The 27,757-nt window shown below is 41.6% G+C and overlaps 1 protein-coding gene across 1 annotated transcript; it reads left to right on the top strand.

Moving 5' to 3' along the window:
- The first annotated feature begins 205 nt into the window (after window positions 1-205).
- On the top strand, window positions 206-26,957 carry LOC121098403. Its single transcript, XM_040616337.1, has 30 exons — window positions 206-404; window positions 962-1,119; window positions 1,975-2,202; window positions 2,779-3,114; window positions 3,862-4,260; window positions 4,558-4,728; window positions 5,230-5,387; window positions 5,897-6,037; window positions 6,524-6,662; window positions 6,942-7,132; window positions 8,213-8,338; window positions 9,565-9,751; window positions 11,899-12,058; window positions 12,320-12,452; window positions 12,865-13,122; window positions 14,479-14,619; window positions 14,917-15,165; window positions 15,456-15,647; window positions 16,092-16,259; window positions 16,445-16,588; window positions 16,894-17,112; window positions 17,568-17,781; window positions 18,911-18,997; window positions 19,751-19,873; window positions 20,370-20,521; window positions 21,221-21,307; window positions 21,997-22,143; window positions 23,170-23,364; window positions 24,986-25,095; window positions 25,438-26,957. Exons 1-30 carry the CDS (start codon window positions 298-300, stop codon window positions 25,667-25,669), a joined length of 5,352 nt encoding a protein of 1,783 aa, XP_040472271.1. The 5' UTR covers window positions 206-297; the 3' UTR covers window positions 25,670-26,957.
- Window positions 26,958-27,757: the final 800 nt, after the last annotated feature.

The following is a 27,757-nucleotide window of genomic DNA, read 5'->3' as shown; positions in this document are numbered from 1 at the left end:
GTAGTTCAGTACATCACAGTTGTCAGCATATGTATGCTCAAATTCAAATGAACACATCAAAAATATTTTAAATTTCTAATCCTTGCCATTTTAATAAAAGGTAGAAAAGTTGGATAAAACAAAAAGTTTGGGTTAAAAAAAAAACAACTAAAGAGATGTGTTTGGATCTTATATCCCACCTAGGCAGAAGAAGAGATGCAGCAAAGGAAACAGTTGGCTGCTGAATATGAGGAAAGCGTGAACAAACAGGTGCACCTATTACAGCATGATCTGAAATGTCAGGAAGAGCATTGTGTCATGTTCAATTCTGTCTTGCGAGGGGTGCTGAGAGTGGCAGAGATGCTGACAAAGAAGGTGGCTTGTAAAGAAAACCAAACAACACTGTCTCAGCCAGAATATACAAGGTAATAAATACACTGCAAAATTTTGCTGCAACTTTTTTCTTGCTAGCTAAGAAAACATTTGTGGCAAGCAGTTGGCTTGGTTTCTGGTTGGCAGTACACGTATCTGGAAGCTGAAAACTGATTCTTGATCCAGAAGATCAGATGATGCAGATCATCAATTTCACGTTTATGTAAAACAAGCCTAGAAAATCTCACACACAGGCATAAATTGAGGAGACTCCCATCGTAATCTTGGGGACAATATTTTGAGGTCCTTTCTTGTGCTGCCAACTGATTTGGCTCTGGGATATCACACCAGTTCTAGCCAGTGTGCTGTCCATGCTCTGACAGGTCTTACCACTGGCAGAATCGGAATGGCGTAATTAACAAGAAAACAGAGAAGCAGAAACATGGCCTTTTTTATTGCATTAGCCAAAGCAAATACTCATCAAGCTCTCTAATTGCCAAAGTGCACGTATCATTTGCATGTCCATCAAAATACTTCCTTTATTGCTCCCTCTAAATTGTTTTATCTTACCTTCAGATGGTAGTAATCATCTTTGTCTCTTGAATTCCAGCCTGTTAGCCCAGATAGAGGCCGCAAGCAGCAAGTTGTCAAGCATAATAATAAAGGAGAGTCACCGCCTCAAAGCACGGGGAGTGCTGGGTGAAGGACTGGGAGCTCACCTTCTAGACAAAGCTAAAACCAGGATACTTACCAAGGAGGAGCTAGTGGGTAATCAAAACCTCTAGCAATTTTTTGAAAATTATGTTGGTGTGTAAGGAAGCGTAGGCAGGCCAGTGTAGCATAGGTTACAAAATATATAAAATACAGGTCACACAAAATAGCTGGGTCACAAAAGAGCTAATAGCAAAGTCAAAAGAGACTATTTAGAAAACCATGTCCTCAAGGAGTTTCCACTAACAACTTGTGAGTTAAGAGGTTGTTAAAAAAGCAAAGTCATAAGTCATCAGTAGAACTCTTCTACATCGTGTCTTAAGAAGACTCTCAGATTTGCATTCTTCAAGATCTTTGACTGAGTACTTGCTAATTATCCCCTAGCAACAGACAGGGAAATGAACTATTCTGTAGACAAGTCTCAAGAAGTTCAATTAATTTGCTCCTATGTGTTTGTCTGCTTTCTAATATTCTTGCACATGTTTTGGCATGACAAAATGTAAAAGGTATCCTGACACCAATACACCTCTTTCGTTCACCCTTCTAAAAAGGAGCAGAGTTTAAAAAAGGACAAGGAAATTGACCCTGGATGTTTAAATGAATGTTGCAGGCTGAAGCAATGAAATCCAAAATCCTGAAAGGACGTTTGTGAAACATCAGACTCCTCACTGTTATCAAACTCGTGCAGACATGGTACAGAGATAATAGAATTGCCACGTACTATAGACTTTTCCCCACAGACACCCTCTGTAAAAGGCAGTGGAAAGATCAGTTTCTTCACTCTCACCCCACGTCTGCCCTTTTGCATACAATTTCTGACAAACTAGCAAACCCCTCTCCCCACCCCTCTTCTACAAGGCCGACGGGCTGTTTCTCCTTCTGCCCTCTCCATCTATCATCAATTCCTTTTAGACTCCAGCGGCGCTGCCCGAGCACCTGACCTTGTCTGCGTGGATCCTGCCACTGGGCTGCTGACGCCGCACCCGCACTGCACCATGCTGCTGGCCAGCCAGTGCCCTGGACCAGTACCTGCCAATCATTTCCTGCATCCCGAGACTGGAAAGGTACTTCACATAGCTGGTAACGTCAGTTATGATCCCATCAGATCTAGGCTGGTCTGTGCTGTGGATTCTGCTTTGGGTGAGTGCCACAATGCAATAATCAGTTGATCCAACTGCTTATTTGTGGAGTACAGTTGTAGTGGGGGTACTGTTTAAAATAAAACAAACCAAATAAACAAAAAAACCCCAACTTGCTATACTCGCATGTGCTTCTCACATTACAAAACGTAAAGAAAATCTGAGAAAGCTTCTTATTAACATGGCACTAGGAAACAGTGTTGTTCGGCTAAATATAAGACTTAGCTGTGGACAAGATGTATTGGATGTTACAAGCCTCGTATACAAGGAAGTGTTGAGATATTCCTCATTTCTGACAGATTCCAGCCACTCTGTTCATTACACTATAAAAACCATTATATGCTGAGAAACTTGCAACTTTAAGGGGATGGAAAAAGCACAAATTAATTTAAAAAAACCCATACAATTGTCAGAAAGGGCTTACATTCATTCGTTTCATTGTAGACCTAAAGACAGCAAACTCTTACTATCAGCATCCTCTGAAAGCTCCGTAGTCTCTGTTCTGGGCTCTAATGCTTCCTTGTCATTAGCATTGGTTCACATAACCATGTTAAATTTCTTCTGGTTCTACATGTAGGTAAGCGTCCTAAGCCTGAAGTGCCCATATTTCCCTACATTCCTTACCCAGTTTGTCCCAGCACTGGGCTACCTGTGAAGACAAATCTTCCCATCCTGCGTCCTGAAAGAATGTTTGGCATGGGAGGACTCATGCTCGATCCAGTGACAGGAATAGAGGTTCCGGTGCTTGGGGTTACGATCCATCCTCACACTGGGCAGAAGCTGACTGTTGGGGGCACGTACCTTAACCCCCTTACTGGCATGTTGACACCACTGGAGATTGGGGGTCCTATGGCTGAGCCAGAGGGAGGCAAGATTGTTCCCATACTGGGAGCTGGTTTGGATAGTAGCACTGGTAAGTGAATGCTCTTCATGGCTCCATCAGCGTGGTACGCACTGCTACCCAACCTGCCCCCAGCCCAGCGAGCCTGAAACGTCTCCATGTTCACCTCACGCCTCTGCCTTCTCCTGTTGAGCCAATCGTGGAACAGTTGTGTAACTTAGCCTTTACAGACAGTAATCCTTCTCATTCTATAGTTTTATTTGACAAGTTATCATTTTAAAGGCCAGTAAAACTATTTAGTGAAACTGTGACAGGCATCTGACATCATCATTCATTAACATCTTGTTAATGATATACATTGATGTTATGTTATGTTTGTTATGTTATGTTATACATAACATAACATCATTCATGACACAAACTACTCAAGTTGATTTGACTCTTAAAGAAGGACCAGTTGCTCTATTGAAATTAATATGAAATGCATTCTTTGGAGGCTTGGAGGGGCTGAAGTTCTAGGTTTTTAAAAAGCATTTCCACATACCTATATTCTTTATGACTCATATTAGAAGATACACTAGACCCCAGAAAAGGAGTGGGACCTTAATCTTCTTCTAAAGTAGAAATTAGGACACTTATTGAAGAACATACGAGCCAAATTATTTTATAAACAACACCAAATATTACACACACACACCCCCCCCATTAGACTTATTTCTGCTTCCATTGAAGTAAAAGATCATTGCCTGGGAAGGACCGACCTCTAAAGATGTGTGGCAGCTGATGCTCTGTCTCTCCTTTCCCGTTCCTTGACTGCAGGAGAGGTTATACCCCTAGGTGGGCTGGTGGATCCTTCTGGAAACCTACTGCTCCTTGGAGATTCCTTCACCGACCCTCTGAGTGGGCAAACCGCCCGGGTACATGGGGTTCACCTCCAGCAAGGCAAGGTGCTGCCCCACGGTGGAAGTTACCAAGCCGTGTTGGAAGCTGACTGCCTGCAATCACAAACCCACGTGGTGAACGCACTAAAGCAGTTTAAAGCATCAATTTTGGAAGATACCCGTCTAGTAGCAGACAGATTAGCAGCACTGAAGGCTTCAGTAGAAGATATGAAGAAGTCTTTCACCACTAGGTTTTATCATGCAACACACTGCTTGCAAAGCCTGGAGAAAAAAAAGGAAATTGCTTCAAATCTCAAGAGTAGCGGCGGTAAACTCGGTAAGTATAAACCAACCGGCCTGTTTTAAGGAGTAAACAGGTGTCATTACACTGAAGGCTACAGCAATGCACCCATTTCCATCACAGCGTTTGGCCAAGACAGCAGCACTTCCAACTTCTAGGACGTCTTTTTGTCAAAACAGCCACTCTAGCAAATCTTACAATGAACTCAGCCAGGTATTGTCTTGAAGCTGTAGCGGAAATAACAGCACTGTAAGCCTCTGAAAGTGAAAGCAGTTCTTTTCATCACAAAACTATTTCATGGTTTATGTATCTTATCTTTTTTGAACAAACTAGGTATGATCAAATATCCTGGCACAGAGATGTGGATCCCTGCCGTGTTTGGAATGAAAATCCCAGATCCCAGTGGGTCGGGTTTGATGGTGCCGGTTCTGGGAATAGGCTGTGACTCGGATACTGGGCAGCCTTCCCCGCTCGCAGGAACCATGGAAGATAGAAACGGAAAAGGTAGAGCAGGAAATTGGTTTGGATAATGTAAACAATAAAGAGACAAGGGCACGTTGTTTTCAGAGCAAGGAAATCACCCTACCAAACCAGATCAGCTTCTGTCTATCTCAACACCGAATGGAAAATACCAGTTTTGTTGTTGTGGACATTCAAAACAAACAACAGAATAATGGTGAAGGAGAGCTAGGACTGAGCCTAAATCACACTGGGGCTTTCAGCCCTTCAAAAATCTACCGTACCCTTTAGGAGAACTGTTCTGATGTTGTTCTCAGTGATGTGGCTGTCAATCAATGCTACCTGAAGGTGAAGGTCTGCAGCTCTTTGGACCAACACTTGGCATACAGTATTTATAGCTCAGGAAAATTCAGTTTGCTTTTCATTAGGCTATTTGAAATCATCACCACTTCCTTTTGAACTTTCATACAAGCTGCTCACTAGGGCTGCAGCTGAAATTCGTGATCTAAATTCTAAGCATTATACTTCATTTTTCTTTATCCACAGGCCTTGTCCCCATCACTATTGGTGCCAGAACCATAAGTCCAATTACAGGTGAAATTGGGCCTGTTATAGGGGCTCAAACCAACCCCTGGACACACAATGTAATTCCTACTGTTCAGTCTCTTGGAGCTTTACCAAGAAGAGCTACAGATCCAGATCTGGTAATTATAGCTCCAACAAACCATCTTTACCTACAGGTTTGCTGTCTGTGGGAAATCCTTTGCTGATGCTTTTCCATTACTTAGAGGAAATTTCACTTCTTTCTATGCCCCACAAGTAGTAATTTCTTATAGTGCAAGATGAACTGAAATATATAGATGTAATTTTACTTACATCTCCTCTTTCCATTATCTTTTTTTCCTCATTTTATTGACCTCTCCTTTTTTCATTATCTGCCTTTTCTCTCCCTTCTGTCTGTACCTCCTTCTGCTGGTCTTTGTACCTTCTGTCTCATATCCTTCCCCTACCCCAAAATACACATTGCATTCAGAAATGAATTATAGCACACACAAACTTAGGATTGCAAAGCATTTATCCCCTGTGGCAGCAAAGTTGGATATATGCTGTCAAAAGCATTGAATAGAGATTTCATCTCTAGCTTCAATGAAGTTTATAATCTTGTTTCAGCTTCCTGCAAATCTGAACTATTCTGTCTGTCACTGCTTTTCAGCTGGACTTTCTAGAAAAGGAAATAAAATCAAGGCATATGTACTGGTATTGCAGAAGAAAAAAGGAAGAAGGGCTGCTTAAACAGCTGAATGCTCTATTTCTTCACATCCTTGATGATGCGAAAGAGGGAAAGGCACACAAGGTATGGTGTGTTCTTTTTGCAGCTGGCTTCAGGAAAGTTCTTTACAAATTCCTTAAGAAAGTCTTGTTCACATTATCAAATTCAAATATCATTGATGCTGCACCCTGGATGGTGGAGTTTTGAATCCAAGACACTTCCATCCCCAGTGTGGTGCAAACCAATGTAAGTGGAGACGTTCCTACTTCAGTGCAACTGTCACCAGCACAAGTGCCTGGTGCCAGGTGTCCTAACAGAATAGCCAGCAGTTCGAATTCAGCCTGTGCCTGTGCACAGCGAGGACCACACAACTCACAGTGCTATCAGAAGCAGGGGATTTGCAATCAGTTTCTACACAGTCAGAATAATTAAGAGTCTAGGAAGAAGCAGTAACTAAATTAGACAACCTCTTGTTCTCACCTGTCAGGGGAAAGAGTATCACAACAGGTCACTATCTGACAAGTTTGCAATATTACCTATAAACTGCTTCTCCTCTTCCTTGTCTTACAGATAAAATACAAGGGAAAAGTGAAAGACATTGGTGAAATGTGCCGTTTTCTTAAAAGTTCCTCTCTGCAGGAAGCTGAGAGACGAGCCTCAAAATATTTTAGTAGCCAGCTGGCCACCGAACTATCCTGGCTATTCAAAGGTACAAAAGAGTAGCTACAACCAGAAGTGAGGGAGGCAGGGTTGTACATCATCTTCTGTGGTTTGCTCCCTCTGACAGGTTAGCTTAAGCCTTACAAACTACTTCTGTCTTCCTGAGGCAAGCCAATACAGGGGTAGGAGCTGAAAATTGGGCTGTTCTAAAAGATTAAGAGTGTAGATGTGGAGAAGCATGTTGAGAATGCATATTGCTTCAGATTCGCCCTGTGAACGTCCAGGAGATTGTCGGACGGGTGCTACCGCTAATATTTGCTGTTTCTAGCTGACAGAGGTGAAAAAGAACAGGAAATACAGGTTCTGCTGGAGATCAGAAAGGCACTGGAGAAGCTGATGGAGTTCACTGAAAAGATGCAACTAGAAGAAGAACGGATATACATGCAGCTGGTAGAGAGCGAAAAGCAAAGGAGGCACCTCTCAAGTACCGAGACAGTGACAAACCTGAAGCTCAGAAAGGTGAGAGCACTGCTGGGTCAGGCTGGACGTCCCCGGTCTCAGTCCACAGAACACTCTGGTTTACCGTAGAGAGGCACTGTAAAACGAAGGCTCTGAAGCCAACATACTGTGATATTTCCAGTTCCAGGAAGTGCTATTAATAGAGTTTCTCCTTTCCCACCTAGCTGCCTCTCAATCCCAATCAGAAAGAAAGACATAAACGAGACAAAAGAAAAAAGAAAGTGGAAAGACAGACATGGACAGACATGGACAACAGCAACAAAAAGAAATGCTGAATGACTTTTGGCGTCAGCAGTGTCTCGTTGAATTGTGTCACTGAAGCTGGATTTCATTAAGGAAAGAAATCCAATGGAATTGTAGGACTGCAGTGGCTGAGCTAGGAGTGGGCACAGGCTGGACTTTGGAGTTAGAGAGAAGACCTGACAAAAATGCTATGCTATCCTTTATTCCCCTGAGTGGAGAAGGTTTTCCTTATGTCAGGAGCCAAGGAGTCCATGACAGAGGATAAATGACAACTTACCACATAAAATCACAGCTGTTAAAGCTGGATCAGATCTAGGAGATCAAGAAGCACCACTGCCAAAAAGCAGTGCATGCTCCCTGTGGGGCTTGGTGCAGGTGCAAGCCAGATAGGGTATTTGCATAGCTGAATTTATCTTCCTACATTCTTCCTTCTTGCAGGGAATGCTAAGAAACATCTAAAGACTTAAAAGACTCCCATGCAGGTAAATCCATGTTCAGCTCTTAAAAACATCATCCGTGCTTCTCCCCATAAGGGTTACATAGCACTACGGAGAGCACAGCTGTTCCTGTCCAAGCAATACCAGCTGAAGTAAACACAAACCTTTCTGCTGACTGATCAGATGTCAAATAGACTTCCTTGAAATATACTGCCAGGAAGTTTTTTTGCTGGCCCTTCTTCACATCATCTGCAGTTTCCATGACTGTTCTTTAAGGGCTACCCAGACACGAGTGCTCTTTGTAGCTAGTGACTTGCCAGATTAGGTGTGAGAAAGCAAATGAAAGCCAGAATTTGCAATTCACTTGAAGCAGGTTTATATCTTGTTTTATTTCTTCCAGGTCATACTTTCCCTAGCCTCTGAGTCTCAGGAACACATACTGAAACAACAAGCTAGTGTGGAGACCGCATACACCAAACTGGAATATTTGAGGGACTGGTCAAATATCCAAATACAGCAAGCAAAGGTACCGGTTTCACCTTAGGGCAAATAAAAAGCAAACATGTTACTTACTTCTAACAAAAGCATCGGCAGTTGCTACATTCTGGGAATATCCATCCAAAAACACTGCTGCAAGAAATCAGAGCCCGGTAAAATAACAAAAAACTTAAATGAGTATTGCAAAAGCTGGTTTATAAAGTACATATCAAAGACCTTGACACTTGGAAATTCAATCGAATTTCACTTCAAAGGGCAGTTTTTCGACAGCGGGGTTAGAAAATATTAATAGAAATGAATAGAACAGAACAGAACAGAATAGAATGGAATAGAATAACATTGCATACTTATTTGGAAGGGACTCAAAACAAACACCTGGTCCAGCTGCCAAGCTGTCAGTCTGTCTGTTTGCAGAGAAATTTTAAACAGCTGGACACCTGAAGTTTTGTACTTCCTGGGAAAGAAGCAAGGTATTAGACAATCCACAACTCCTGTGAACATTCTTTTCTGGATGCAAAATGATTTTCAAAAAATGCTTGAGTACAGAGGATCACAAATCCCCCCCCTTAAAAGGGACATTTCAGACCCCATAACCTGGAATGTCTCAAGAGCCTGTAAGAATTTGTAGACCCAAATTCTTTTGACAGGAGAGCCAGTGAATCTTTCCATTCAATGGTCTCAGGATCTGATCCTTACTCTTTCATTAACTCGTTTCCACACTCCATTTTGGACCACTACCAATAAAAAGATTAAAATCAATGCACTTCCTTAATCCTCTTCCCCTTCCTTCAGAGTCCTTCCTTTAAAGTTCCCTGGGAGGTCTCTCTGTCCTCCTCTTCCACTCTCCCATTCCCATGAGACCATCACTATTAACTAAATTTCAAATGAGATATGATTATTAGACCACAATATTGAACAGAAAGCATTTTATCCCACGTATGGCACTGACAAATGGATTCTGGAGATACAAATGATTCAGTTCATATCTTACAACTTGTACATCAGCTTGAAGGATTTGGAAAATCCTGGGAGCTGAGAGCTGCGGGACCATAACCATTGCAAAAGGCTTTTAAGCTGCTGGGGTGAAGTGTTGTAGCATCTTACTGAGTCCCTGGACTCTATGTGTAGGACGGCTATGAACTGACCACGTACGGTTTTCATCAGAAGGCAAAGAATGTCAGGATGATTTTTTTTCCATGATTTTTTTTTTTTTTAAAGCATGAAATGACCTTTGTCTGCTTTGTGCTGTTTCAGATGCTTTTCTCTGGGTCACAACAGTGTTTTGAAAACTACGAGACAAGCAGATTTTATGGCATTAGCAGGATCACACATAATATATGCAAGGGTGTAATCCAACAAAACCTGATCCCGCTACTCAAATCCATGGTTCAGATGCTGGAGGAAAAGGGCAGAAGTGGTAGTGTATCACCTGAGACTTCAGGTAAGACAGAAGATAAAGGTACTGCCAGTTACCTTATTTTATTCTGGCCTTGAAAAACATGCCATTGGAACCTTTCAACTTTGAAAATCTGCAAAGAAAATCTCCCATCTGATGGCTGCAATTAGACTTCAGTTCCATTTTGTAAGAATTAAAGATCTCCTGGGACTTGACGAGCAAACCCTTTGTGTAAACTTTGCTGAAGGGTGGAATCAGCCCTTTGTGAGGCTCAAAGTCTCTCTTGCCAGGCCTCACAAAACTTAATGTATATTTTTAAATACAATTAATATCTTTCTCCGCATTTAGAGTGTTCCTATAAGTATAAATGCAACTTCATTAGACTAAATTGTTCTAAGCTGAAAGGCAGTTAAAAGTCAAAGGGAAGACTGAGAAAAGGGTGGCACAGAATTTGATTTCTTGCATTTTCTATAGATCAGTGTTGAGCTGGTTTACCTGGGAAACTTAAGATGGATGCTTTAATCTTCGGAAATGAAAAAATGCCTTGTGTTTATGCACCTGAACTAGTTCCATGTTTTCAGCCTCTGCAGAACGGAAAAGCTAACCTCGGTTTGAATGCAGAAAATGCAGTCAACCCCTAAAAATCAATAGCAAAGCTTTTAGCTCCCCTGCTGAGAATATTAAAATTGTAAATTGCATTGTGACCAGAGTTTTAGCTCCCTGCAGGTCTGTCTGCCGTATGGAACTGCTGAAGAAATTGTAGTATGCAAAATGTACAGGTATTATCATTATCAAGCACTCTCCTCTGCAGCCATAGAAACAAAAAGCATAGTGGCATGTACAAGAAAGCTCCTTTGATGATGTCCCAGCAGAAGTATTATTTGCAAAAAAAATACATTCTGCACAGGCACAGCCTTTGCTAGGGCAACTACCCGTACAGCTGGAGTTTGGCTCAATAGTATTTCAAAGATCTTTTCATACAGAATGTCTTCATTAGTAGCAGCCCTAGTAATGACTCAAGGCGCTCAGAAGGCTGCGGTCTGCACGGCAAGTCGAGCATGCACGCTGCCGGAGGAAACACGCGCAGTGGAAATTGTTTATTTGGTGCTAAGCGTGCAGCCCTGCACTGCTGTCAGGTACTTCAGGCAGTCAGGAATTAAGCAACAGGGTTTTCACAATGCATCTACTGCACTTGCCACTTTTCTATTACCTCTGGTGCCTTTGGAAAACATCGGTGATTTTAGCTCTTTTGGGAAGCCTGCAGATTTGTCAGCACTTCAGAACTACTTAGTGGCTATTTAAACAACAGGAGTGCATTAAAATAATCAATACATACAGAATTAAATAGCCATACTTATTTTTTTGAGGCAATACAGCTTTTCATTTCAGTAACAGTATTTTATTTTATTGCAACTTGATTATTTCCAGCATAACTAAGCGTGGGATTATGATTTTATATACATACATATATATATATATCTAAATAAATATTATTTCCAGTACAAGAAGATGGAAGAAATCATCAGTTTTGTTTTAACTCCATAGACTAGCATTGGTGATTAGCAACAAAAAAATAATTGAACTAGAGTAGAGAAGTAGAGAGATGTGCACTTTCAACTTCTTTTCCTCTAAAATAATCCCCTGTAGAATTCCTACATCAGCTGCAGGCACCTCTTGATTTATCTGTCTGCAGCAAAACTGAATTGACGGGTGTGCCCTTATGGTCTTTTCTATCTACATTTATGCTTGGGACAGATTCTATGCTGGAAATGACTTTCTGGTTAAGCAGCCAGAAGATTCTATAGAGTTTAAATTTATCTGCTGTTGAAGTTTATTTGCAGTTGAACAAGTGGTATAAACCAAGTTTCCTTTCCCAATAAACAATATAAACAGACTTTTAGTATTCTCCTATCCAGGTCAAGATGACTCCCAAGGAATTATTGATAAAACACACTATTTTGTTAAAAATATACAACACTTCTGTGGAAATGTAATTAGAATGGGTGGATAAATGGCTTTTTGGATGGTCATTTGATTTTCTTCCAGCCAGGAACATGGCGACTTTAACTACTGAATACTGTAGACTTCAGGGGAAAAAAAAAAAATCATCTTAGAAGCTTGTAGTGGGGTTGGACCGTACCAGAAATATAATGATTCAGCAGTAAATATATTCTCTCATGTTTCTTCTACAGGCTACTCATCAAGGAGCACTTTGAAAACATCTGCTGCTCATTCAGAGGCACCAAAGGCTGAAGCAAGTCAGGAAACTGCTTCAGCTGCCACAGCATCACCTGCTCTGCCCACCTCACATGCAGAAAGGATCAGCCACCTACAACAGCAAATCCGGACCAGGTGAGAAATCCTTGTTCTGCTTTGTTGAATTGCCTCTGCATTTTTACTTACAAAAATATATTCTTTGCAACTTTGGAAGGTTTTCTCCCCAAGAAGGCTCATATTTGGGTTTTGTGTGTGGCTCAACAGAAGACACCTGTTGCAGCCTAATGCTTGTTCTCCAGGCAATGTGTGCATGAATGTGGCAATTTCCTCCTAGTAATGACTGTGTAAAAAGTAATGATCTGTCTTCAGTCCTGTCTCATGCATATCTGGTTGCAGGTTTTTCTTTGAGAAGCATGCTTGTGAGCGGGCACATCTGGAACTGTCCTTACTGACAGAAGAAATAAACACTGTCTTTTCCTTTTATGAATCATCCAAGGCTAAGGAAAAGGAATACCACAAAGGAAACTGGGTAAGGCTGGTACTGTGTCAGCTTAGAGTTCTCAGCTGATACACAGGAAAAGAAAGGTTTCCATTTCCTTTCTGAATTCCTTTCAATTTCCCCACATCACTTCAGAAAAGGAAATTGAAGCAAAAAGGAATTTATAAAAGAAGAAAGAAATCTTCTCCTCTGACTACTGCAAAGCAAAACAGAAACTAAATCAGCTTTCCTTTCCCAATGCCAAGGCACAAGAAGCAGTGGCCTTATTTTTGGTAACTCTTGGGTACTTAATCCCACAGTAAATCAGGCTACTTACGTTACTTAAATGAACACGGATGTCCAGTTTCTGGCTATGATTTTTAGATCTTGGGCTCAGTATGACTCAATTCTCATTCCCTTGATGCTCCTGATGATGAAGATGTTTCAGTTGGGATGTCTATAGTTTCAGGAGATGAAAGCCACTAAAGGAACAGAAGAAACTGGCACAAAGGATTCACTTCTGAAAGAACTGTCAGACCACCACCACCACTCTGAGCAAGCCCTCCGTCAGAAACAACTGGAAGAAATCAAGCATTCAGGTCTCAGCCCAGACTTAACAGTGCCCAAACAGACCCTATGTTTTCTGGAAGAAATTCCCTATCGGCTGTCAATCTGTCTTCTTGGCTTACCAATCGCAGATTCTAACTTCACTGAACAGCAAGTGAGTCTAAGGCACTTTCTTTATGCTGTTCCTGCTATTGTCACCTTGCTGCTTTGCAAGAATTAACATCATTTTCACTGGGTGATACAAACACACATGCTAGCTGTAGGCATTCCATGGGTGGTTGTATGATCAGAGCAGCGACAGGCATAACTTAAATGTTCCAGGTCCCCCTATATATTTTACCACCTCAGTACAGGTGGCAAAGCACTTTCTTTATCAAAGAAAAACAACTCTAAGTTTTAAATCATCATTACACAAGAAAAAATAGTAATTGATATTATCAGTGTGAAGCTTTCTAAAAAAAAATATTCAAAAAAGAAAAGCCTGCTTAATGTGTTTACTGCCAATGTTTATTTATTTTGTTCACGTGCTTAAATTTAGTTTTTCTTTTCTCTTCACAAACTTGTCTATCGGATTACAGTGTTTTAATGGTCCTCATTGTATCCTCCGGAACCTTAGGATTTTATTACATAGCATGAATCTACAATAATCTACAACAAGCTGGTTCTCCTCTAGCATATCCGGGGCTTTGCTAGGAGAGTAACACTAAAAGACAACCACTAAGGCTTTGAAAATAGAAAAGCTCCCTTTTCTAATAGTTTTTCCTCAAAAATATTTTGACTTACTATCTCCTTTACACTCCTTCCTTTAGCAGGACGCACTGCCCTTGCTGCAATCCGGCTGCCCACCAGTGGTGGGACCTTCTGGCTCCACATCCCCACCGACCTCATGCTGCAGTCTGATGGGAAAACCCCCTTAGAGAAAGCTTAAAAGACATTTGGGCAACTTCTAGAAAGTACTTCTGTTATTTTATAGATATGTATAATCTATTTTTTATGTATTTATATTATTATATATATTTTATGTATTTTATATAGAAAATACTTCTGGTAAATTCCACCTTTGAGATAACCTTGCCCACACAGGGTGCTTTTAACATGGCAGAGAGTCACCCTACAGTCAGAATACAGAAATCTCTTCTGGGAGCAGGTATCTGCCGAGCTCTCATTAAGCTAATGCCAAAGTTTTTAAACCATTTCCTGATTTCACCTGACTTTTAACAGGGGCATAGAGGACTTGGAAAATAAAGCAATTACAAATGTTATGAAAACAGACAGGTAGAAATACAGACTTTACAAAGCCCTCAGGAAAAGGTGCAGTGTAATTCCATGCTTTACTAGGCAGGAGAAGCTTCCCTTGGAGCTTCTAGAACCTTAGAGAAAAGACTAGTCCAAACTGACTCACTCTTCCCATCACAATTCCGTAGGAAATCAGACTTCACTAGTCCTGGTGATGACAGTGCTATTTGTTGGTGTAGAAAATCCCTACCCTTTATTCTCTTTTGCTCAATAGAAACCACATTCTTGGAAAGTCGAGCATTCACCAGACTCCCTAGCTCAGATACTGCAGGTTTCAGCAGTGAAGATAGTAAAGCTGGAAGCTCTGAGGCAAGCGTGTCTGTACAGAGTCCTGGACCTCTACAGCAACCTTCAGGTAGAGGCATTTCATGCTTTCCATGCCTCACCCCTCCCTGCATGAGCCTCACGGTAATTCCCCCAGCCTGTCAGCGCCGTGCCACCCTGCCTGCCATCCCACGGGATGCACAGGGCACACAGGCTGTGGCTACACCACGAAGTGCAGTTCCACCACCTTCCCCTCCACAAGCCAGCCCCGCAGAGCCCCGCTACCAAAAGCCCTGCCAGTTATGCCCATTACAAACCCGATGCTGGAGACCAGTTCATTTCCATACACAAAATGCATTTGCTCACGTCCCTGTGCTTACTGCTTCAGATTCTGACTTGCCCAGAAGGTGTGACCAGGATCCTGAACAGTTTTGACTACAAAAACAACGGCGAAGAAGTAGCCCAAGAGGTGGCTCAGACCAGAGAGAAAGAGCAAGTGGCAAGAGCGGTGGCTTTTCTCCAGGAGCACCATCAGGAGGGGGATTTGCTTAAAGGTTTAAAGGAAGAGTCAGAAGCTGAGCTGAGGAACATGCAGGCACAATTTAGACTGGAACTTCAAACACAGACAGAAGAAAAGGTACATCAGTGTTGTCGTTTTCTAATAGCCATGCAGAGGGACAAGACTAGTAAAATCTCTACCTGTGTTATTTTAGGTTCTGTTTTCTGTGGTTCACAACTATTTGACTCGTGCTGTCAAAGGAAACTTTTAAAAGTCCCTTTTTAAATTGATGGATTCCCTTGTTCTTCAGGGTGGTTCGGTTTTTCCTCTCTGAATTCATTTTCAAACCTGCAGTGGGAACTGGAACATTTCCACAGCTTCACAAGCCTGCAAGCAATCTGTAAGGCTTTGTAATGTTTTCTTCCCAGATGCAAGCCAAAGAAATGCAAGTGATCCAGGAGACCAAAGAAGACGAATTAGGGAATCTTGTGGCGTATTTCATCCTATCCCAGAGACACCTGCGGCAAACAGTCATCACACTACAAGATTGCCACAAGCTCAAGAAGATTGCCTTGAGGTCCCAAAAGGAGAGTGCAAGCCTGGAACAGCTTGTTGTAGAAGTAAAATACTCTCAGTAGTTTGGTTTAGAATCTGAAATTCCTCCAGTGTGTTGTTACAAAACTATAATGTTTACAAACAACTCCAGATTACAGTATATTATTCTGTATATCTTTTTAATGCCAAAAAGAATTGCAAATATCCTGGGCTCAGCTACTAAAAACACTTCAGATCCATTTCTTAATGTAGATTTACTTAAGGCTTCTTTGAGAATCTTAAATTTATATTTTTTGTAGTTGTGGCTTTGTTATTTGCGCCTCTATAAACACCAACAATAAAGGGTGTATAGGACTGCAAACTGCCGTTACCTGGCTTCCACTGCCTCCGATGGCATTTTCAAAGACTGACCCTTAAATCTGTTCTCAGTGTATTGCATGAAAAGTAAGATAACCACTGAAGGTTCACACCTTTCATGTCATGTTTCACATGACCATTTTATCTTTCAGGAGTTATCAGTTGATAACGACACCACGGACATTTCACATCTCCTGAAGGACAACACAGAGTACATACCCTTAGTGCTGGAATTTATACAAACTGTAAGGCTATTGCAACTGAGAGAGGCGCAGTTTAAGGAAATAGTCAGAAGCCTAAAAGGCTGCATCCAGGAAAAGGTAAAACTAAAAATATATTTTTATATTTATAAAACCTAGTAGTTTTAATCAGAAAATCCTCAATAATTTGCACTGCTATTGTTACTGTGCAAATGACTTTGATCTCAAAGTATCACTCTTTCCAGAGCAATACCAGGATCTTGTGGTTTGTTGTTTTGGTTTTTGTTCTTATGTGCAATCTGTAGTTTGTGGATGAAGCCAACATCATAGCCAACGAAGTGAAAAAATTCAGAGAGCAGAAGATGAGAAGCCTGGAGGAACAGCTGAAACTCTTCCTGGAAAATAAAAGAGCAAGGAAGAATATTTCAAGTAATTTTGATCCATTGCAGGTTAGAAAACAGCTGAATCCTGAAAGTTTTCTAATTGAACAGGCTGCATCATATGCTCAGTATATAAGATTAATAGTGTAATGCTAATGAGACTGTGACTGCAGCTATATTGTGTGGGTTGTGTCCTGTACTGAGATTCACAACAGATATACAAAGAAAATGGTTGAATGCAGAGGTTAGGAATGCAATACTTGAAGAAGCTGGGAAGGGATAGGAGAAGCAGAACTTTCACAGGTAGCCTATCCCCCAAGTGAAAATACCAGGGAACAAAGGAAAAAAGCTTACCGGAGCTTGCTTCTTTACAGACCAAAAATGCCACCTTGAAAACAGAAGAAACACCCGATAAAAGGAAAGACCTCTGGCAGACTTGCCAAGAGGAGCATCTGGACCTCAAAGAATCTCACATATGGCAAATATCAGATGAAAGAGAAAAGCTGCAGGATCATCTGCTCTGTAGAGAACCAAAGAGCAGGATGAAGCCCGCAGGATCTGGTTCTACAGAACACACCGAGCAGCATGATAGGGTACTGTGTGACCACCTCCCCTCACACAACTCCCCTCCAGTTTTTCTGGAGCCTTTTTTTTGGGTGCTTTGGGGGGCTTTTTTGCTGTTTTCTGATTCTCAGACTTACCAGAAGATTGCAAGGACTGGTACTCCAGAAATGCTGTATCTAGTACGGCGTGCTAATCATGACAGAGTCTGAGAAGTTTAACAGCAGAAAGCACGCTCAGCAGCTGGTGTCTGTCCTACAGAAACATGTACTGCCAGAAAGTTTTACTGAAGGTCTCTATACTCGCTGCTTAATATTTTTTCCTGGCAATTGAGTAATGTGAAGGAGCGGAAGTGTCTAAAATACAGACCCTATGTTTATGCAAGGCGGGGGGGGGGATAAAGAAAAGGTAACGTAGAACCAAATATGAAATTTCCATTGTGCATTTTATTTTACTTACTTTTGCATCTCCTTACTTTTCCTTGCAGAACTCGATGAAAGAATGCAGTGAAACAAAAGCTTTTGTAGGAAAAGATTTTTATCCAGATTTGCAGAAATTGAGAATGAGACCAGAAGAAGAAAAAAAAAAAGAAAAAGCGATGCAGCCAAACAACAGTCCTCCGACATCCATCACCAATTCCCTCTGGGTTCCAGGGAGACATCATCAGGCAGATGAGCAGCTCCTATCATTCTTGGCTAAGAGTAAGTCTGGTTTGTCATAGGAAACTCAAGCGACCTAAGGTTCTTTTTCAATACTGATACATTGCCTGGGGGACATTAATGCTTTGGAAATAGAAAGAACAGGGAAAAGATAGTATGGAACTCAGACTACAGAGTACAAGATGAGGAAGAATGATGCAATTCTGAAGAAGAAAGTGTCGGTCTCATTCTCCAAACTAACCATCAGCAGGAGAACACCTACGCACTCCCAGAAATTGAGCAAACAAGTAGGAAGATTTTAAGTTAAAAGAGCATGTTTCAGCTCAGAAAACAACAGTTTTTCACCCTGTCAGGTAAAGGATATTTCCAAAATTCAGAAGTAAAACTGGATACTTATGTGGCTGCTTGCCTTTTCTAGGACTTGAATAAAACTCAATGTCTTACCTAGGTGATGTTTATGCATCTGCAGAGCTGAGCTTGGTCCATCCTCAGGGTTAGCAGCTCTGTAGGGGTTTTCTCGAAACATCAGCAGCTCCTTGATAAGAAGCAGAATTTCCTCTTCTATATAGAAAAGGTTTCATAAGGATCAGGTGAACTATCACATACAATCAATTGCTTCATGTTTCAGAGTCTTTTCCAGCACCTTCTTTATGAAGTAAACAGCTGTTTATTGACTCATTAGCTTGATGAAGTGGGACAGTCCCAGAATTCAACTAAACACAAAGAAATAAGGCCAAAAAAAATTTCAGTTTGAAACAATGCTCTCTGAGACAGATGAAAAATAACTTCATGCAGCAAAGAGTACACACAAAATGCATCAAGCAGGCTGGTTGGCCTTGTGGCTGTCTTCTCCATTCCCAGATCTTCCTGAACAGCGAAGGGTGTGAGAGTCATGCAATTATCAGAATGCCAGAGGAAGATTTCCTTATCTAGCCCCTAGGAGTGATTCCAACACACTTCTATGTTTTTAAGCTTCTTCCAAATGTCAGACATTTAGTCAAAAAGTACAACTTCTATTCCTAACAGCTGATTTTTAAACTGATGTCATAGGCTATGTAGCTCAAATACTATATAGAAAAGTCAAGGTTATCTTCTAGAACAATGAGATAAATGAACACAAACCTCTCTGGAATTATTTGCAGTCATTAACTAGTATAACCTGTTCTCACAGGTATCAAGGTGCTGAAGCAGGCAGAACACCTGATGGCCTCCAGGATCATTCTTCTGAACCCACAGTTCACAACACCTTCTCCGTGTGGTAAAAACCTTAAGTCACTTCATTGACTACTGCCCCACAAACAGAGCTGCACAAAATGATCTCACAAGAGGCTCCTTTTCCTGCCAACTACCTCCTTTTTGTCTGCTTAACAACAAAATACATGAGCCACTTGCGATATCGGCATACCTAGCTTGCCTACAGCTGTGAGTTAGCAATGATGTAGGTTCTTATAATAAATGAAATAGTGGGCTTAGAGCACTTAACCCGGTAAATGCAGTATTCATTAGCTGGAAAAATCCTACTAATCCTCACTTGGAATTTGACACTTTGCTATAAAGTCACTCTTTGTAGAGTTAAGGGCAGACAGAAATTTTTTTCTCATCAATAAAAATGCGTCAGTGACAAAGACAACTTTGTTAAGAAAAATTGCAAGGGGTATTCTGTGAGCAGTCCAGACAAGAACGATGGGAGTGAAGTGTTTGGACTTGGGGGGTTTTGTTTCAATTGAACACTCCATTCTTCGTGTTTAAACAGACCTCCACGTAATATTTGGGATATATGAAAAATGAGTAAATTAGTGAATTGGATAACGTAAGGAGTTTTGGAGAGAGAGAAAGATATTTTCTCTGCAACATTAACACCTTTGTCCAGACTTCAGTGTCATGCTCCAAATGGAAAAACTATTCACCTGTTTCACTTTACATAATTCCAAGGTGTGAAATGTTTGCTAAAAGAAATAAGGTAAGAGATGAATTGTTTAGGAAAGCAATCTTTCCATATTTGTTTACACAGGTGGTGATAAAATTAAGTGTATAAAATCATCTTTTTTTCTTGATCTTCTGAAAGACGTGAATGATGAGCTCCGAAGTCATGCAGTGGCAGCTGGACTCCTGGAAAGCCAAAAGCTGGACACAGGTAAATCCCACCTGTGTTCTTACACGAAAGTCAGAACCTGAGTATAATTTGGAGGTTTCTGGTTCATCATTCAGGTAGCTGGTCGGTTGTGTTTATTGTGATAAGATTTTGCTGGACAGACATTGTAAAGTTACTCTTCTCTTTGGAGGAGGTGCTCTACCAGTGAAGAAGACTCAGAACACAGAATCACCCCGACCTTGCTGCTGATCAGGTCTGGGCACACCTAACTGATGTCACCTTTCTAGGCCATAGTTATTGGGAATTTCACTAGGAAGAGTGAAGTTTTGGGCGTTGCCTAAAGGTATCGAGCACTTCATGACTCTCTTAAGAGAATTCCTAATGCATCAGAAGGGCTTCGTTTTATGTTGAACACTGGTGTTATATTATGAGCTGAGAAATGCAGTTTATTACACACTTGTATTGCGGTGTTTACCTCTTGGACAAACAAAATGGAAATAGAAATCGATTAGTTAATGAAACGTTACTGTTCTTGCAGAAACAGCAAGTACTTCTCAGGGTATACAGGATGCCTTGATGACTCAAGAAGGAGAACTAACAGTAATTGATCCTACAACCCTTTCTGCAAGAGAGTTTCTCATATACCAGTATGGCATCTCTGTCCTACAGTTTCTCAGATTTCACATTGATGTAAGTTTTTAAGATGCTGATATTCAGTAATCAGTGCTTCCAAAAGATGACAGTTATCCAAAAAATTCTTCAGCCAACAGGTTGCAAAGCGTCTACTGATCATAAGGTAAGATGGAGCAGAGACTGACCAGTGTGCAAACATCAGGAACTGAATTCCATTTACGTTTTCTCCACAACAGTGTAGGATTGTTTTGAAGTCAAACTTGTCCCACAAGATCCACGGTCAGTTCTTATATTTGTTGTGGCATCTTTCTTGAGCACATAACTTAATTCTTGCTTTACCCTGCACAGTGCATCATATGTGATATAACGTATTTCCTTTATAATTTGGAGCAAAGATTCTCTCATTTTCTTTGTGCAGTTCTTAACAGACTATGGCTTTAGTCTAGGTAAACTCTCCAGGGTCTTTCATAACAGTATCAAATAAATAATAATAAAAATCATGGCAACTACAGCCAGAGCTCCAGGGCTGGCGTACACTTTCATTTACTTAATTAGAAAACTGGCAAGATGAACTACTGTGATTTGCTAGGGGTTTTTAAACAGTCTCCATTTTCATGTCGCGTTTGTTGGCTCTGCATACCCACTGCAAATCAAAGCTGACATTTAAATGAACTTATATCCCATTAATCCCTCTTACTTTGCAGATCTGATGTGCACACACAGTTTTTATGGAAACATTTTCCCCTCTCTTTGCAGGCTCCAGAAATTAACCTGTGTGTTGCCTCCAGCCTACCTCTTAACAATGACACAGGCAATGCCTTCAGAAACTCTTTCTTTTATCAGGTTTGTCAACTTCACATCTAGCCAGACTATGCAATATTTTCATATCCATGAAGTTCTGGGACTAGGAAGTAGAAAGCAAAAATGTTTCATACTTTTTAAGTCATAGTATGCTTGATGCTTTCTAGGAAAAAGTATTGATATATGAAATCCTCAAATTTTAATGGCATGCTCCAGATATATCCGAGTACAAACTTAACAGCACACTCTAGGACTCTGAGTTTGAATATATGTTTGACGTGAGGGTCATAACCAAAGCGCATTTATTAAATCAGCTCTAGCTACCAAGTTTCTCACGTCCAAATCTTACCACTTCCATTTCTACCAAATTCTCTATAGGTCAGCTTTATAGAAGTCAGCAGTGTCTCAGCATTTTACTTACTATAATTGAATTACAGAATCTGACTATTTAGTACTATTTATTTCTAAAATTTGGGGATGTTTTATAAAGTTCACAATATATAAATATAAAACTGTCTAAAATCAGAGTATGCAAGGATTCTTTAGATTCGCATCATAGAGCATTAAATGAAGCCTTAAGACAACACTGCTGTCTTGTGTATATGGATATTCCCAGCACTCTAAGTTGAATCTCTCAGCTTCCCTAAAATTGAGAAAAAACACTGGAAGAGTTGCATGAGCTGGGCTGACTACTGCTGTGCCCTCAGCTCTGGATATTCCTTCTTTCCCAGAACTCAAAGAACAAACTATTCATTAGAAGGGATTGCCTGAGGTCTGTAGGAAGTTTCCTCCTCCTCCTCGTGCGCTGTTCCGCTCACATCACTGCTGCTGACTTCAGCCACGACACCAGCCCACTCTTCCTGAGGCTTTTTTATCAGGTACATCAGTATGTTCCAAATGTAATTACGTCATAGCAACCACGTGTGTGAAAATTCACCATGGTGAAAGTGGGGGGGTTAACACCTTTCTGCAACTGCCAGTAATGAAATCAAAAGGAGAGATGAGATAAGATAGTGAACGATTACCTGAGCTGCTGTTACAGTTACACAGTGGCTGTTCACAGAAAGATTCACAGGCAGCATTCAAAAAACATGCTTCACCTTAGGTGAGGGCATCAAGGCAGCAGAAAAATCCTCCTTACCACGTATTGGCATCCTGCCTGCATGCAAACACGAGCTCAGAAATAGCCGTTTGTCCCACTGACAGCTAAGGAGGTGAACCCAGACACTTATGTTCCAACCATCAGTCGGCCAGTACCTGAGAGAATCAAACAGAGCGCGCCCCATCATAACTGCAGCCCTGACTCAGGGAACAGAATTACAGCAGACCCAGGTTTGTTGAGAAAGAACAGCAGAACTGCAGGGTTCTTCCCATAAGACCTCGACGTGATGTGACCTTTTCCGTCCCAGCCTTCAGGAAAGCACATTTTCTGTGGCAGGGGGTACCCGTTATCATCACCTTTTCCCCAAAGGTATTCCCAGTGCACACACGGTGGCTTCAGTCCCCTGCTGTGAATTCCCTTCATCAATGATGATGGTTCTCGCGAGCGGTAAGGACTGCCAGCACTGTCCAGGAACTGACATAACCCAAATATCCCAAGCAGGATCCCGCTCAGGCACGGCACCATGTCCTCATCCTGATCCGGTCTTTAACAGCTACATATTAATCACATCACGCGGTGTATTTATAGTCTATCAAATCCCCACAGAGCAACGAAGTTATTTTTTCAGATGAAACAGGCTTCCAAAAGTGAAAACCTGTCCTGATACCCTACTATCGTTTGATTCAGTCTTTCCCCCCGTCTTATTAATATCTCTATTCAGTGGTTATCTATTAAAGAATTGTGTTCAACTACTTCCAGGTTTTCAAAACAGGTCTTTTTTTTTTTTTTTTTTTTCCCCTAGGCACTAAAGGCTTGTCTTAGTGAAATGTTCTCTCTCAGACTCCAGCTGTCAGCAGTTCTCCAGGGTGATAAATCTTATGGGATAAGTCAGATGTTACTAAAGGAAGAACCGTTCTCCCAGGAGGAAATGCATTCCATCTCCCAACTTTTTGAGAGGAAAGTGAAAAACCTCACAGATACGGAAGCCTCTGAGAAGGTAACCAGAAAGATCACGAGACCTGGTCTGGCTGAAAGCTCATCATCCCATTTTCTTACTTTGTTTCAAAATGGCAATTTAAACTGATGCCTAGATACCTGCCTCTCCAAATCATTGCTGGGTGAGGTCAGAGTCCTGTGGGATGTCAGTAGAAGCTCTACACATCATCTAAACTCCAGAGCTTACACGTACTCCTAGTGCATTGGAAAAGCACAGCACTTTCTACAAAGAGATGTTCATAACCCACGTAGCAAAACACCTGTTCAGCCACATTTCAGCACCCATCTCTAGCGTTAAGCATCATTGACCACAATGATGGTCAAACTATCATGTCTCAACCTAGATCTGGTGAAGAGAAAGGCCATTTGTACCACCAGAAACAGGTGTAGACTTAAATATCCTCCGAGATATGGATAAGCACAAGCAGTCTGGGCTATTTGCACGTAAGCCAGCTCCACTGGAACGTGGAGCTGAGACTGCTGGCAGCCAGGGGGACCTCAACAAGCTGGAGAAATGGGCTGGCAGCAGCCTCATGAAGCTCAGCAAGGGGAAACCCAAAGTTTTGCATCACAGGTGGAACAACCCCACGCACCAATAGATGCTGGAGGCCACCCAGCGGAACGTAGGTTTATAGGGAAGGATCCAAGGGTCCCAGTGGACACACAGCTGAACACGAGCCAACAACATGCCCTTGCTGAAAAGGTGATTAGCAGTATCCTCCCTGGCAGCATTAGACAAACTATTGCCAGAAGGTCAAGGGAGGTGATCCTTCCACTCAGCACTGGTGAGGCCACCCCTGGAGTACTGTGTTCAGTTCTGGACTCCCCCATAAAAAAAGAGAAATGGACATACTGGAGAGAGTCCAACAAAGTGCCACAGAGATGATTAAGGGACTAGAGCATCTCCCTTATGATGAAAGGCTGAGCGAGCTGGGGCTGTTTGACCTAGAACAGAGAACATTCAGGGGAACCCCATCAGCATATATAAACACCTGCAGGGGGGTGTAAAACAGCAGAGGCAGGCTTTTTTGACTCTTCCCAATGTCAGGGTACTGAAACTCAGGATATTCAGTCTGAACACACTTTTTTTTCCTGTGAGGGCAAGTAAGCACTGGAACAGGTTGCTCAGAGAGGTTGTGGGTCCTTCCTCCTTGGAGACATTCAGAAGCCATCTGGACAAGGTGCTGGGCAAGGGGCTTTAGGCAGCTCTGCTTAGCTGGTGGGATTAGACAAAAAAACCTCCAGGGGTTTGTCCACCCTCAACCGTTCCGTGATTCTGTGGGACCCATAGGCACTGTTTGAAGTACGATGCTAAGACACCTTTTGCTTGCTTTAATATCTTAAGAGCACGCATCTGAAGACTGTGTAAGGGTTGGAGTGGGCTCCTATATCTTCAGCTATAGATATCCAGCAGATAAAACTGTGTTCACATGTAAGAGATATCTTTTTCCTCTGAAAAACCTCATACCAAGAAAAAGCATTTAGCTTCATGCAATCCGTTAAGACAGCATAAAAAGCAGTACCGTGAAATGTATGTCCATTAAATAGTCTATAAAAAGGGTTTTTAAAATTAACACTGATCTGCTTTCTCCACGTCTGTGCTTATTGCATAACATGTGAAGAACAACCTCTTGCTCCATACGAAAAGTGAGGAACCACAAAATGAAAATATGCTTGTGAAGAAAAAAGAGCATTTCCCTCATGCCTCAAGCAGCTGCGGATGGAGGAGATGGTAAGAATTAACTGTTGCACTAACACAGCAACAACTGAACTGTTTGGGGGGGTTGACACAAAGCAAATCATGACATGTCTTCATCATGACCTCACTTTATACTACCAAGCTAAGCTCCACAACCTTTCACATTGAGGCACGGTGCATAAGGAACAGATCCAATCTGATGCCAGGGTACGTCACAGAAAGATGAGGTACTTGTCTGTGTGCTACCGTCACTCCTCAGCAGCAGAGAAGTTCAGTTCCCATGAAATTTGTCTTTCTGGTTTGCTCTTGTGAAGAGTCTACAGATATCATGAACAGTGGCATTCCTACTGATTTTCAGCATTCCTCTTTTTTTAGCTTTGAAGAGGAAGCCTGCGCTCACTTGTCTCCTTCAGAACTTGAGGATAAAGTGGATGTGTTAACTGAAGAGTTGGTGCATATCATAGAGGATGAACACCAGTTTCTAAACAGCAAAGGCAATGAAGACTTGGGTTTTTACTACCTTGAAATAACTAGTTTGGAGAAAGACTTTTTGGTAAAAAAAATAAACGCATTAGAAGAGAAAATAGCCCTAGGCAGAAAGTTGTAATGGTAGTCAAAAGAAGACTCGGTGGTCTGGTTCTAACTTGGCCCTCTGCATTTGTCTTCAGGCTTTACACCAAAGGAAGTCTTGTATTTTTGTTTTAACTGCAGTGTATTTTTCCCCTTCGTACTAAAGGCTCATTAATTCAGAAGTGAAAGCAACATAGTAATCTAAGTGACAAGACTTTAGCCTGAGCGACTGGCATTTCTGGCTACATTAAGTGGTGAAAAGACAAACCTCATTGCAAAAGCTCAGACTCCGAGTTTTCAGGAACAGAAGCAATACATAGAATCACTCATAACTCTGTTTAGCATTAAAAAAAATATTTTTTTTAGCTAACCTATCGCTTCTCCACTGTTCTGAAGCCTCTGCAGACAGCAGCCAATAGTTACACTTTTCTCCTGACTTTGAGGCAGTGGAAGCTATAGATACCATCAACTGCAGTAACTGTATCTACACAATCACACAGCAAGAGCCAGAGATACCATCTCCACCGCTGCAAGAAACTTGCCCAGCCCAGCCCGCTTGCTGTGATGTCACCATATTTCAGGTGCCCTGTGGTACCACCTGCCTGGGAGCACCACCAAAGGTCCTGCACCACCAAAGGCCAGCCCTGCTCTTCAGCTTAGAGACACGCTTTCCTCCTCCCACACGCAGGAGCCAAACCCCGAGATACATGAAACGTCCAGTATCCACTGATCAATGAAACAGCACCTCTTCTCTGCCCACCACAGCCTCCGGTTTAGGTACAAAGCAAGCAGGGAAGGAGCAGAGGCAGCCAGGATCCTTCCTTCCCCACCTGTACAAGAATTCAGGGATGCGCAGCACAAGTTTCAAGATAGTTCATCAGTCAATACCCTCAACACTAATGCTGTTACCTCATTATACATCAAATAATCAACACTGAAAACCACTTGGATTATTATAACTCTACAAATCGTGTATCTATTCAATTCTCTCAGAACTGCTGAATCAATTGTTCACACCTTCACCCCATACACAGAGATGTTTATCTCACTAAGAAAAAACCCACCACTGATTACAATAAAGGGATTAAGCTGCTACAGTGCAAGTTCTACCATCAAGGCCACAAGAGATAATTGGAAACACTGCTTCTGACTTACGGTAATGAAGAAGCCTCTCCTCACATCTTATTTACTCAAGTTTAATCAACACCCCACATATTGCAATTTTCATACATAAAAGCAGGCTTTAAAACAGTCTTCTAAAACTGAACTTATCTCTAGTTATCAGAAGTACAAGATTTTTTTTACTTTTTGCATGAGTGATCTACCAACTCTGTATTAATACAAACTTTACTGCAAAAATCTTGTGCAAAAGTACATGTGACCAACGTGAGTTTGTACCGAAGAAATGTGGACAAAGCCGTGGTGAAGCAGGACCGAGGCGTAAGTGTGAGAACAGTCGATTACAGCCCTCTGCCTCCTCCTGATTATGCCCATGCAAATCACATTTGAAAGTAAGCTCAGATGCAGTTTGAGAACCTATTACTTAACATGACAAACATTAGCTAAAAATCTCATAGTCAATGTGAAAAGCTAAAGTCTACAGCACGGTTTTTATTCTCTTTGAATTCACTTATGCAGTCAGCCCTCTGGTCTGGAGCTGGCTGCTACTTGTTTGCTTCTACAGAACAAACAAGGCTTCCCCTTCAGGGCAGGGGTTTCCCCCACACACAGCTTATTAGACAATAACGGTCCAACTGCAGCAGCAAGCAGAAGCAGCTGCAGTAAGCAACAACCACAGGTATTTCATGATCTATTAAGTTTTGACATAATAATTTGTTTAGCAATTTAACCAGCAAGACAGAAGCTGTTGACATCACTTCTGTAACCCTCACACCCCACAGTTTAATCAGCAGGCAATGATGGAGCAGGTGATGAGTAGTGAGCAGGAGGACATACTGCAAGTCAGAGCAAAATCCTGCTCATTCTGATTGTTTGAAACTTTTTTACCCAGCACCAGAAAACACAACGCACAGCATAGGTTTGAAGCCCAGTAATATTCCAGTGAGTCTTTCTCCACCGAAGGGAAGTCTCCATCTGCATGGAGTTCTGGACTACCTGGAAGAGT

Source organism: Falco naumanni, chromosome 16 (assembly GCF_017639655.2).
Source record: "Falco naumanni isolate bFalNau1 chromosome 16, bFalNau1.pat, whole genome shotgun sequence".
Lineage (NCBI taxonomy): Eukaryota > Metazoa > Chordata > Aves > Falconiformes > Falconidae > Falco > Falco naumanni.
The sequence above is the reverse complement of the archived record's forward strand: the minus strand, read 5'-3'. Positions and strand labels throughout refer to the sequence as shown.